Source organism: Phalangium opilio, unplaced genomic scaffold, assembly GCF_054372755.1.
Source record: "Phalangium opilio isolate 3A_F unplaced genomic scaffold, DU_Popi_V2 ptg000209l_1, whole genome shotgun sequence".
NCBI classification, from domain to species: domain Eukaryota; kingdom Metazoa; phylum Arthropoda; class Arachnida; order Opiliones; family Phalangiidae; genus Phalangium; species Phalangium opilio.
The window spans coordinates 1,883,890-1,896,623 of NW_028324217.1; the positions used below are offsets into that span (position 1 = coordinate 1,883,890).

At 31.3% G+C, this 12,734-nt stretch overlaps 2 protein-coding genes across 2 annotated transcripts; one reads left to right on the top strand and one right to left on the bottom strand.

Annotated features, from left to right (window-relative positions):
- Positions 1-367: 367 nt before the first annotated feature.
- MAPk-Ak2 (MAP kinase-activated protein kinase 2) lies at positions 368-6,932 on the top strand. Its single transcript, XM_089854456.1, has 9 exons — positions 368-1,046; positions 1,209-1,348; positions 1,409-1,473; positions 2,150-2,229; positions 2,300-2,406; positions 2,469-2,564; positions 3,408-3,532; positions 3,634-3,719; positions 4,969-6,932. Exons 1-9 carry the CDS (start codon positions 525-527, stop codon positions 5,170-5,172), a joined length of 1,425 nt encoding a protein of 474 aa, XP_089710582.1. The 5' UTR covers positions 368-524; the 3' UTR covers positions 5,173-6,932.
- Positions 6,933-8,276: 1,344 nt separating this feature from the next.
- Positions 8,277-12,553, bottom strand: VhaAC45 (Vacuolar H[+] ATPase AC45 accessory subunit). Its single transcript, XM_089854460.1, has 8 exons — positions 12,403-12,553; positions 12,088-12,208; positions 11,724-12,009; positions 11,573-11,658; positions 11,285-11,511; positions 11,157-11,216; positions 10,378-10,627; positions 8,277-8,874 (listed from the first exon to the last, which is right to left on the bottom strand). The coding sequence occupies exons 1-8, from the start codon at positions 12,522-12,524 to the stop codon at positions 8,668-8,670; spliced, it is 1,359 nt and encodes a 452-aa protein (XP_089710586.1). The 5' UTR covers positions 12,525-12,553; the 3' UTR covers positions 8,277-8,667.
- Between the last annotated feature and the right edge of the window lie 181 nt (positions 12,554-12,734).

Sequence of the window (12,734 nt, forward strand, 5' to 3'; positions counted from 1 at the left end):
GGAATTAATTAAAACTTATTCACTAAATGTCTCATCACTTATATATTCCATTAATAAGGTGGAAACTGAGAAAAATGAATTATTGCATAAGCCATGGCTAATTCTGCATCTAACATTATATAACTCCATCCAATCACAATCCAGGAGGAGTTTCCATCATAACAATGCATTCATCTCGTTAAAAATACAACCAAATTTAATATAATCAACGTAATCGGTTACATTAAATTTTTACCCTGAACGCACTACCAGAAATTTGCATTCGCGCCTTTCACGGACATACACCCACAGAATTTTCCACCTGAGATGCACACGCGATTACACCTCTCTCAGATTGGCATCGTATGACGAAATCATTTCGTTTAAAATGAGAAATACACCTTGAATTATCAGTACGCCTAATTTAGAGAGAAGTCTAAAAATAAATTTTGTGTGGGCATTATGTTAATAAAAATTAGTGTTTCTTCAAGAAAATTCAGTTCTTCCGGTTCAGAGTAGTAGCGAAGTCGCGGGAAAGGTGTTTTATGTCATACTCACAGTCGGCATCGGCAACCCCACAAAGAAGCCGCAGGGGGGGACAGAAGTCTATCAATTTTCGTCCCGTCATCCATAATTACCTCCAAAAGTGGTGGCTAGACACCACCACCGATCGTGGTGTTTTGACCCGTAACTTAACTAATAATTTGGTCCCGTTAACTATTGATGAGGGCACCATAGCTAACGTCGTGTATGTCTTGGGAAAAAGTTTCGATTCGTTGTCGCATTTTGTTAGAAGCCAATTACGTAGGGTAGAAATAGGCCTGGAAAACGCGCCAAGGCTTAACGCGAGTAATTTAATCGGAAGAAACCATCAAGTACGCGAATCAGGGGCCACCATGAACGCCGATAGTTTCGCAAAGTTAGGCAATGCCAGACCTCCCCTAATGCCCAAATCGACCCCTATTATCGCGGAATATACAATTTCGGACAAAGTTCTCGGTTTAGGAATAAATGGTAAAGTTGTTGAATGTTTCGACAAGAAAACTGGACTTAAATACGCCTTAAAAGTAAGTTTTTTTCAAAATTCCAAGGTCATTAGTCACTAAACCCACCTTAGAAAAGCTATTTAAAATCTATAAATAGATACGAATCCCGTTAAAGAATTGTTTATTTTCTTAGCTAAGACTTAATCTAGCTTACCTTGATTGTAATTTAACTTGGGTTAATAGGTTTTGACTGATTGCCAAAAGGCTAGGCGTGAAGTAGAATTGCATTGGAGAGCTAGTAACTGCAAACATATAGTTAATTTGATTGATGTTTATGAAAATACATACGCGGGAAAACGATGTCTCTTAGTTGTCATGGAATGGTAAAATTATTTAGTAAAAATTTCTATTAAAAAAATTAACTTTAAATGGGTGTTTTGTAGTATGGAAGGTGGGGAACTTTTCCAACGTATCCAAGAAAGAGCCGAAGGTGCCTTTACAGAAAGAGGTATGTTATGTTCTAGACATTTTACCTATTTTAAGGCCTATTAATTTGGCCTATTATAAAATTAATTACCTTTTTGCCCCATTATAAAACCAACTAATATTTTTTGACCCATTAGAAACCAATTAATTTGACCCCTTATAAGGCCAATTAATTTTTGACCTACTATAAAGCCAATTAATTTTTGACCTACTATAAAGCCAATTAATTTTTGACCCATTATAAAGCCAATTAATTTTTGACCCATTATAAAGCCAATTAATTTTTGACCCATTATAAAGCCAATTAATTTTTGACCCATTATAAAGCCAATTAATTTTTGACCCATTATAAAGCCAATTAATTTTTTTCCAAATTATAAAAACCCAATTAATTTTTTTCCAAATTATAAAAACCCAATTAATTTTTTTCCAAATTATAAAAACCCAATTAATTTTTTTCCAAATTATAAAACCAATTAATATTTTTGACCCATTATAAACCAATTAATTTGGCCCATTATAAAAACCAATTAATTTGGCCCATTATAAAAACCAATTAATTTGGCCCATTAAAAACCCAATTAATTTTTTTTCCAAATTATAAAAACCAATTAACTTTTGGCCTATTATAAAAACCAATTAAATTTTTTTGGCCCATTAAAAAACCCTAATTAATTTGGCCTATTTTCAAATAACAGAAGCAGCAGAGGTAATAAGAAATATTTGCAAAGCAGTGGTGCATCTACACAGGATGAATATTGCTCACCGTGACCTTAAAGTACTTAATTAATTAAATTAATTACAGCCTTAATTAATTAAACTAATTATTGTCTCTTTTTTTTAAACAGCCTGAAAATCTGCTGTTCTCTAAAGCAGATATGACAGGAATTTTAAAATTAACTGATTTTGGTTTTGCCAAGGAAACCAACTCTCTAAACACATTAAAAACACCATGGTAATTATAATTAAACTTAGTTAATTGAATTAATTATTAATATCTCATTATTTCTTTAACAGCTACACACCCTACTATGTAGCCCCTGAGGTATTAGGTCCTGAAAAATATGATAAATCATGTGACATGTGGTCATTAGGAGTTATTATGTACATATTGTAAGTATAAAACATTGTTGTTTTTTGGGGCAAAATGTCATATTAACATTGTATTTTGGGGCAAATTGTCATATTAACATGGTTTTTGGACCAAATTGTCATATTAACATTGTTTTTTGGGGCAAATTGTCATGTTAACATTGTTTTTTGGACCAAGTTGTCATGTTAACATGGTTTTTGGACCAAATTGTCATATTAACATTGTTTTTGGAGCCAAATTGTTATATTAACATTGTTTTTTGGCCAAAATTGTCATATTAATATTGTTTTTTAGGCAAAATTGTCATATTAATATTGTTTTTTAGGCAAAATTGTCATATTAATATTGTTTTTTAGGCAAAATTGTCATATTAATATTGTTTTTTAGGCAAAATTGTCATATTAATATTGTTTTTTAGGCAAAATTGTCATATTAATATTGTTTTTTAGGCAAAATTGTCATATTAATATTGTTTTTTTAGGCAAAATTGTCATATTAATATTGTTTTTTTAGGCAAAATTGTCATATTAACATTGTTTTTTAGGCAAAATTGTCATATTAATATTGTCTTTTGAGCCAAATTTGTCATAAAAACATTGTTTTTTGAGCCAAATTGTCATAAAAACATTGTTTTTGAGCCAAATTGTCATAAAAACATTGTTTTTTGAGCCAAATTGTCATAAAAACATTGTTTTTTGGACCAAATTGTCATTAACATTGTTTTTTGACCAAAATTGTCATATTAACATTGTTTTTTGACCAAAATTGTCATATTAACATTGTTTTTTAGCCAAAATTGTCGTATTAACATTGATTTTAGGACAAAAAATTGTCATAGTAACATTGTTTCTTACATTGTCTAGGTTATGCGGATTCCCTCCATTTTATAGTAATCATGGCTTAGCTATCTCACCTGGGATGAAAAAACGCATCAGGGCAGGACAATATGATTTTCCCAATCCAGAATGGAAAAATGTTTCACAAGATGGTAAGTTAAATTAACATTAATGCTCTAATCTGAATCTGATACATGTTGTTTTTCATGTTATGTTATATCTAATTAATTATATTTTTTGTTAATCAATATAGCTAAGGATCTTATTAGGGGTCTCTTAAGAACAGATCCTGAAAAAAGGTTTACAATTGAAGCTGTTTTGAGTCACACGTGGATTGCTGTAAGTGACCACAATAATAATAATCATAATAATTTGAGAACAGTTTGGCTTTCATCCTTACTCCTAAAAATGTACTTAATAACAATTGTAGTTTGTTTTGCAGTTGCGTTTTTTGATATTTGCTTCTTTGTTCTTAATTCGTGACCTTTAACCTTTTTCCTTTGATTTTAATTTAGGCTTACCAATGTTTTTTTAATTTAATTTAAAATAAGTTTATTTTAGGCCAATCAAAAGTAAGTTTAGAACAAATTAGGCTTAATGTATTACTTGCCTTCTAGTCCACAGAAAGTTTAGACCAATTATTAGTCTTAGATTATTCCCTTAATTCTAATTAAAAGAAAGGTTAGATCAAGTTAGGCTTAGCATTAACCCTTAATTTCAATCTTAAGAACATTTAAAACCAGTTAGGCTTAGCGTGTTTCCTATAATCTAATCAAAAGAAAAAAGTTTAGGCCCATTTAGGCTTAGGGTATGACCTTAATTTCAATCAAAATTAAGTTTAAAACGAGTTAGGCTTCAGGTATTATCTTAATTTCAATCAAAAGAAAGTTTAGACCCATTTAGGCTTAGAGTATTCCCTTAATTTCAATCAAAATTAAGTTTAAAACTAGTTAGGCTTATCAGTTTTGCTTTCAAATACATTTTAGGCCTAAATACTAAAAGGCTTAGCTTATTCCCTTGTTAAAGTAAGAATAAGTTAAGCCTATTTAATTCAATTAAGGAATAAATCTTATTGAAAGGAAAACAGTTAAGCCTACTTTGGTAACTATTAACTTACCTTATTTTATTGAAAGGACCTTAAAACTGCTAAGCCTAACTTGGTATAAACTTCACGCTAAGTTAGGCTTAGGAGTTTTTAGGCGGCGTTAAAAGTGACCTTGACCTCCAATATAATATATAATATCAACCAATCAAAACAGTCCGTGTGAAAGACAAAGGCTTTACCTTTTGTTTTGACCAAGGCTTTACCTTTTGTTTTGACCAAGGCTTTACCTTTTGTTTTGACCAAGGCTTTACCTTTTGTTTTGACCAAGGCTTTACCTTTTGTTTTGACCAAGGCTTTACCTTTTGTTTTGACCAAGGCTTTACCTTTTGTTTTGACCAAGGCTTTACCTTTTGTTTTGACCAAGGCTTTACCTTTTGTTTTGACCAAGGCTTTACCTTTGTTTTGACCAAGGCTTAGCAACCAACTCCCGTTGTTCCTAAACTATAAAAATCTAATTACATAGAAATTAATTATTAATTCCAGAAATACACGGAGGTTCCTCAAACCCCATTACATTCGGTTCGAGTCCTTAAAGAAGAAGAGCACCAATGGCCCGAAGTCCAAGAAGAAATGACTCGTTCATTGGCTAACATGAGGGTGGACTACGACGCCCTTCATTTAAAAACCCTAGACAATACAAACAACCCACTCCTATTGAAACGCCGACAAAACTCCAAAACTAAATAATCCTGACAATGGTAATAATTAAAATACCTCAAATTAAATTAATCTCTTGGCTTAATTTTATCCAATTAAAAAAATACGCTAAAAACCTTTAATCAAGGCAATAGAGACGGAGACGGAGATGGAGAGAGTGAAAGGTTTGTAGCAGTCTTCCTTAAAAAACGTTAATAAGAACGTTGCTAAAATTATATAAGACTTTTCGAATTTGGCTAGAAATCGAATAAAATGTAATTAAAATTTAATTAGGCTTCATTTTTTAAAAATTAAAATTAACATTAACTTATTCCAAAAGTTATAAAAATGGTCTCTTAATCTTGAAGACTTGGCAATAAACTAATAAATAAAAAACCATAAACAGCGCAAATTTCCTTAACAACGAACTATCTCTAATGCATCTTATTGCATGCGCCAAGGCTTAACGCGAGATTAACTGGCAAATTTGAGTTAAAATGATACGTCGTCTGCTTCAGAGACAAAAATTAACATTTCCGGTCCACTCTGAAGCAGACGACTAATTAACTGACAAATTTGAGTTAAAATGATGCGTCGTCTGCTTCAAAGTCAAAAATTAGGTTTCCAGTCCACTCTAAAGCAGACGACGCATTATTTTGAGGCAGATTTGTTAATATTAGAAAATGAGGGATTGAGTTAAGCCTTGGCACTGGGAATAACTTAAGGTTAATTAAATTCATTATCGTTATCAGCAAGCGATTAATCAAAATAAAAAACCTCAATTTTAAATAATTATTTTTGTCTTCCACTTAAAAAACAAACGATTTAAGTGTAATTCAATTAAATTGTAATTAAACTAAACTTCATCTCGGTTTTAATTTTTTTAAATGAATTAAATTTTAATTAAAGGGCTGTTATAATTAATTAACTAATTAGTTTTATTTTTTTTAAATACATTCCTTGATCTATATCTATCATTCATTGCTAAATAATAAATTTTAAAAATTTTAAATTTTTTCCGATTTTAAAATTAATTAAATTAAATAAATTTTAATTCTAAAAATTAAATTTAATTTTTTTGCGTTGTATTGGGAAGGGTTGGGGGGTTTTAAAATGTGTTTACCGGCGATTTATTTTTGTGTATTTGTGCTGAAAAAGTTTTAAAATTAAAAAACACCTTCACATTGTAAAATTAAAATTAAAATAAATCAAGCTATTAATTAATTAAAGAAAGGTTAATTATGTTTATGTTAATTTTGGTGTCTTTATGTTTTGTATTATTCAAAACTGAACCACTCAAGTTCGTTAAAAAAACAATAATTGCAAAAATTAATGTTATAAATCATTAAAAATATAAATTTAATGACTTAATTAACGTTAATCAATTCCCGTAATTAGTATACTAATTAATTACGTTCATTTATAAACCACGTAGCCTTAATAATCTCTAAACTAAACTAAACTAAAATAAAATTACTTTCAAAATATAAAAAATATGAACAAATGTGAAGGCCTTTTTCTCCGCTAACGTTTAAATTTAAATTTAAAGGTGCCTTATTATTTTGTAAAACTAAAATTAATTAATTAAGTTAATAATATAAAAGTACGTCGTTAAATAAACAAAGCGCTAATATATTATCGACTTAAGTTGTAAATATTTCTTAAAACAAAACAAAGAAATAATTAAATTCTATCGTAAAGAAAATTAAAAGATTATTAAAATTACGAAATCTCGATCTTATGGGTGATTATTAAATAAAATCATGTAATCAATGCCTGATATATCAATTAAAGAATATATATTGAATTATTTCGTTTGTTTATCTTTTATCTTTATCTTTATATGGTGTTGCAATTACTTGTGTGAAGTTGTGTGTGTAACTAACGGAGATTAGATTGCATTGCCTTATTCAAAGAAATTAAGGATTTATTCCGGTTTGTGTATTGTGTAATTCAGGGGGGAGATAAGATTAACATTATCTAATGTTGGGTTCCTACTGTGTAATTTTGATGAATGAACAAAGGAAGGAAAGAAAGAATTAAAAGGAAAAATGTTTCACCTTTGACCTGATAAGAACGGGTTAAAAATAGTATCCTTACGTCTTTTATAGTAACTGTTAAGTTTTTTGCCTTGATTAAAAAACACAAGCACAACACCTTTACCTTTATCAAAGACAACCCCAACAACTTTGCCTTGATCAAAAAACTACAGCAACAACTTTGCCTTGATTAATATAAAACCTAAGCCTTTGCCTTGATTAATATAAAACCTAAGCCTTTGCCTTGATCAAAACAAGCCTATATTCGGCCTATCCCTTAATCAAAACAATACTATTATTAGGCCTTTCCCTTGATCAAACTTATCATTAGGCCTTCCCCTTGATCAAACTTATCATTAGGCCTTCCCCTTGATCAAACTTATCATTAGGCCTTCCCCTTGATCAAACTTATCATTAGGCCTTTCCCTTGATCAAACTTATCATTAGGCCTTTCCCTTGATCAAACTTATCATTAGACCTTCCCCTTGATCAAACTTATCATTAGGCCTTCCCCTTGATCAAACTTATCATTAGGCCTTTCCCTTGATCAAACTTATCATTAGGCCTTTCCCTTGATCAAACTTATCATTAGGCCTTTCCCTTGATCAAACTTATCATTAGGCCTTTCCCTTGATCAAACTTATCATTAGGCCTTCCCCTTGATCAAACTTATCATTAGGCCTTCCCCTTGATCAAACTTATCATTAGGCCTTTCCCTTGATCAAACTTATCATTAGGCCTTTCCCTTGATCAAACTTATCATTAGGCCTTTCCCTTGATCAAACTTATCATTAGGCCTTTCCCTTGATCAAACTTATCATTAGGCCTTTCCCTTGATCAAACTTATCATTAGGCCTTCCCCTTGATCAAACTTATCATTAGGCCTTCCCCTTGATCAAACTTATCATTAGGCCTTTCCCTTGATCAAACTTATCATTAGGCCTTTCCCTTGATCAAACTTATCATTAGGCCTTTCCCTTGATCAAACTTATCATTAGGCCTTTCCCAGTTCCCTTGATCAAACTTATCATTAGGCCTTTCCCTTGATCAAAACACGAGTATCATAACTTGACAACCCCGAGTTATAGGAAACATATGAAAGAAGAAAAGCCTAACTGACGAACCTTGAATAATTTATTATTAACATCTGTTGATATTTATTATTTACAAAATAACTCTTGTACCTTAGTCTACTCTAATATTGACATTATTACACGCAGTTAATTAACATATATTGCAAGAACATCACAAATCTCTGTACACATTAATTAATTGAAGTGTTTTAGGAATGATTTCGTCCATTAGGCCTAACTTTTTAGATTAATATTAGACAATTTCAAAACCTCGTGGAAATGACTGAGTGAGGTTGAGCGCATCACAATTAAATTAAATTATTTATGTTTTCTCCGTTAATTTTTAAGTATTCTTGACATATTTTTGCTCGATTAAAGTGTTGAAATTAATTTAATTAAATTAAATTATATTATAATTAAAAGGGGGGAGGTTTCTATTCGGTTAAGGGTACAGTGATAGCTTTGCCTTTAGGATCATCAAAACGATCCATAGTTTTAACTTCGAATAACATAAAGATTCCGAAAGCTAAGATTGCCGTGAACAAGAGGACAGTTAAGAGACCCATCCATATTGGAATCGTGAAGAAAGTGAAACAGTCGAAACTTTCACTGAAGTACTCGCGTTTAGGGTACCATTCAGCCTGAAAATTTCATATTTTTTGTTTTTTTTTAGATTGTGAAAATAGTCACAGTTTGGTGTGACAGGGTTGGGATTTTTTGTTTGAAAGATAGGTTAGGGTTATGGGTATGTGCTATAACCACCAAAAAGTGCAAGGCAATTGTAATTTGCAAACAATATTAAATTTATGGAACGTAAGCCAAGGCTTAGTGAATAGCAAATTTTCCCTTAAAGCCAAGGCTTAGTGAATGAAACATTTCATTTTACCTTAAAGCCAAGGCTTAGGGAATGAAACATTTCATTTTCCCTTAAAGCCAAGGCTTAGGGAATGAAACATTTCATTTCCCCTTAAAGCCAAGGCTTAGGGAATGAAACATTTCATTTTCCCTTAAAGCCAAGGCTTAGGGAATGAAACATTTCATTTCCCCTTAAAGCCAAGGCTTAGGGAATGAAACATTTCATTTTCCCTTAAAGCCAAGGCTTAGGGAATGAAACATTTCATTTTCCCTTAAAGCCAAGGCTTAGGGAATGAAACATTTCATTTTCCCTTAAAGCCAAGGCTTAGGGAATGAAACATTTCATTTCCCCTTAAAGCCAAGGCTTAGTGAACTAGCAAATTTTATTTTCCCTTAAAGCCAAGTCTTAGCGAATGAAATAAAACTTTCAACCAGGGTCAGACATAAGGAAAATTCAAAATTTCTTATAGAACTCCCCCCCCCCCCTTGACTGGAAAATTTAAAATTTATGGACATTGTCCACTGGAATGCGCAAAATTTGTGTCAAAACTTCATGGTCAAGCTATCAAAAATCAAATGTCCAGTGACCCCCTTAGTTTTTAATGAAATTATGGGACATTTTAAAACTTTATTGCTCAATGTCCAATATCCTGTGTGCTTATTTCCAGCCCCATTTACCTTAAAGCCAAGGCTTAGCGAATGAAAATTTTTACATTGAAGCCAAGGCTTAGTGAATGAAAATTTTTACATTGAAGCCAAGGCTTAGCGAATGAAAATTTTTACATTGAAGCCAAGGATTAGCGAATGAAAATTTTTACATTGAAGCCAAGGATAGCTAGAATGAAAATATTTGCTTTGAAGCCAAGGCTTAGCAAATGAAAATTTTTACATTGAAGCCAAGGCTTAGCAAATGACAATTTTTACATTGAAGCCAAGGCTTAATGAATGCAATTTTTACCATAAAGCCAAGTTAAGAAGCATGTGTTGGGCTCTAAAAGTTCGTTTCTAAAATGTGCATTACTAATAACTATGTCCAACAACAAACAAGTAACTCTAAATAGGTTTATGGCGGTTACGGTTAATGAAACATGAGGATTTGTTTCATATTAAACATAGTGCAGGTTACCAAACCACATTTCTAAGCTTATTGACCACTTAATGACCACAAACAAATGAGTAAAATAGGTTTGCAAGCCCCATTGGTCCAAAAAAAGGCGATTTTAAAGCACATTTTGCTTGATTCATCAAATAATTAAAATTAAAAAATAAAAAAGGGTTTTCTATCATACCTGAAATTGTTGAATTTTGAGGGTAATGGTCAAATCCAGTTCATTATCTTTTGTGTCATTCTTTTTGGATCCTTTCAGTTCAAGTTTATTGCAACTAAAAGAAAATCCTTTGGAGGCTCCAACTTCATAAGGGGCTTTCAATTGCAAGGGCAAATAAATCTGTAATTCTGTTGCCTTTGTAAGTGTTGCCGATAACATGATGTTCCTAGCATCCCAAAAACCACTAGCAGTTGCATTTGTAATGTTCATTCTGCAATCAAAATTAATATTAAATAACATATTAGGCCTAATGGTATTAATTTTAAATTGCATTAAATTTAAATGGCATTAATTTCAAAGGGGAATTAATTTTAAAGGGGAATTAATTTTAAAGGGGAATTAATTTTAAAGGGGAATTAATTTTAAAGGGGAATTAATTTTAAAGGGGAATTAATTTTAAAGGGGAATTAATTTTAAAGGGGAATTAATTTTTAAAGGGCATTAATTTTCAAAGGGCATTAATTTTCAAAGGGCATTAATTTTCAAAGGGCATTAATTTTCAAAGGGCATTAATTTTCAAAGGGCATTAATTTTTAAAGGTCATTAATTTTTAAAGGGCATTAATTTTTAAAGGGCATTAATTTTTAAAGGGAATTAATTTTAAAGGGCATTAACTTTAAAGGACATTAATTTTTAAAGGGCATTAATTTTAAAGGGCATTAATTTCAAAGGCCATTAATTTTAAATGAAACTAATTTTAAATATCATTAATTTAAATAATTAAAATTAAATCAACTTACGAAACACTGATACCAGAAATAACACTAACATCTGCAGGATCAGCAAATGTAAACACAGCTCTAAAAAAATTAATTAATAATTAACATTAATTTAAATTATAATTAAAGCCTTTAAATATTAAACATACTCAATAGTTTTGTTGGTTGTTGAGCTTGTATCAATTTCCGGGGGCCATTTTAATTCCACAGTATATTTAGTAATGTTTGCACTTTTGGAGTTTACGGTGATTGTAACATTACTTCCATAAAAGTAGGCAATTGTCTTATTGACAAAATTATCATCTACTTCAACTTCAATCGCCTCTTTAAGCGACCGAGCTACTCGATAATGCTCCTCAATTTCGGATTTAGCATCCTTTTAACATTAAAAAAGTTAAACCAACGCCCAATTCTTAGGCATTATCGTTAAAACTCACGTAAGATGGTTTCAAACCAGTGTAAAGCGCAACAAAATCAGTGTTTGAAGCTTTCAAATCTTTCATTACATTGTGCATATACTCATCTATGAATTAATTCATTTGAATATGTTGTTAAAAACTAAAAAAACAGAAATTCATAATTAATTACCATTTTTACGTAAGGCTGTTTTAGCATCTTCGGTTTTTAACGAAGCTGGAAGATGATAAATCAAAACTTCCGGTTTTAAGGCAGATTCTTTGCCATTTTTAGGTGAATTTGGTTTCAATTCACGAACATCTTTTGAATTTTTTAAACTACGAAGTCCTTCAATTGGGTTTTCGACACTGGGTAAGACTAACGATGGTTTTTTACGAAGGTTGGTTTCTAAATGAGGGAGGGTTTTTTCCGTTGCTTTTAATGATACGCCGTGTTTACTCAGATCTTCGGGGCTTAGCTGTAATTTTAGAGCGGTACTATAAGAAATAGGCCTATTTTTTTATAAGGGTTTAAAATATTTGCCTCCGTTTCTTACCCTATCTTGAACAAAAGCTACGAGGCTTTTATGGTCTTTCAATAATTGGTCTAAATAGTTTGCGCGAAATTCCTTGTGCGATAATGAACCAAAAGCGGATACTGATGGGTAGTTAGACGAGCTAAAATTAATTAATTAATTACTATTTATTTAATTTTAATCATATTAAAAACCATAATTAGGTCGGGGTAAAAGATACCGCCTTCCCGGCATAGGCAATGCATTTCTAATGACCAAGGCTTAGCAAAGAACATCGCTAATTTCACCCCTTCCGTATTTATACAAAAATTAAAGATAAATAATTAATTTAATTACCTTTTTAAGCCCATAATATACACGGGAACATTTTCAGCGTAGGTTAAAACACTCAAATTAAACACTAAACACAGAAAAATTACCAGACCCATTTTCGGCTTCTGACTAACTGGATCCACCATTTTTAAAAAATCATGTGATTACGAAAAATCAAAAGCTGACCTTGAGCAGCAGGGTCGGAAATAAGCACAGGACACTGTCCAATAAAATTTTAAAATGTCCCTAATGTTTCTAAAAACTAAGGGACATTTTGACCAATAAATTTTCCGACGTTTTTACAGTTTGGCCAATAAATTTGCACACTCCAGTGGAGTGAGTGGACAATGTCCTAT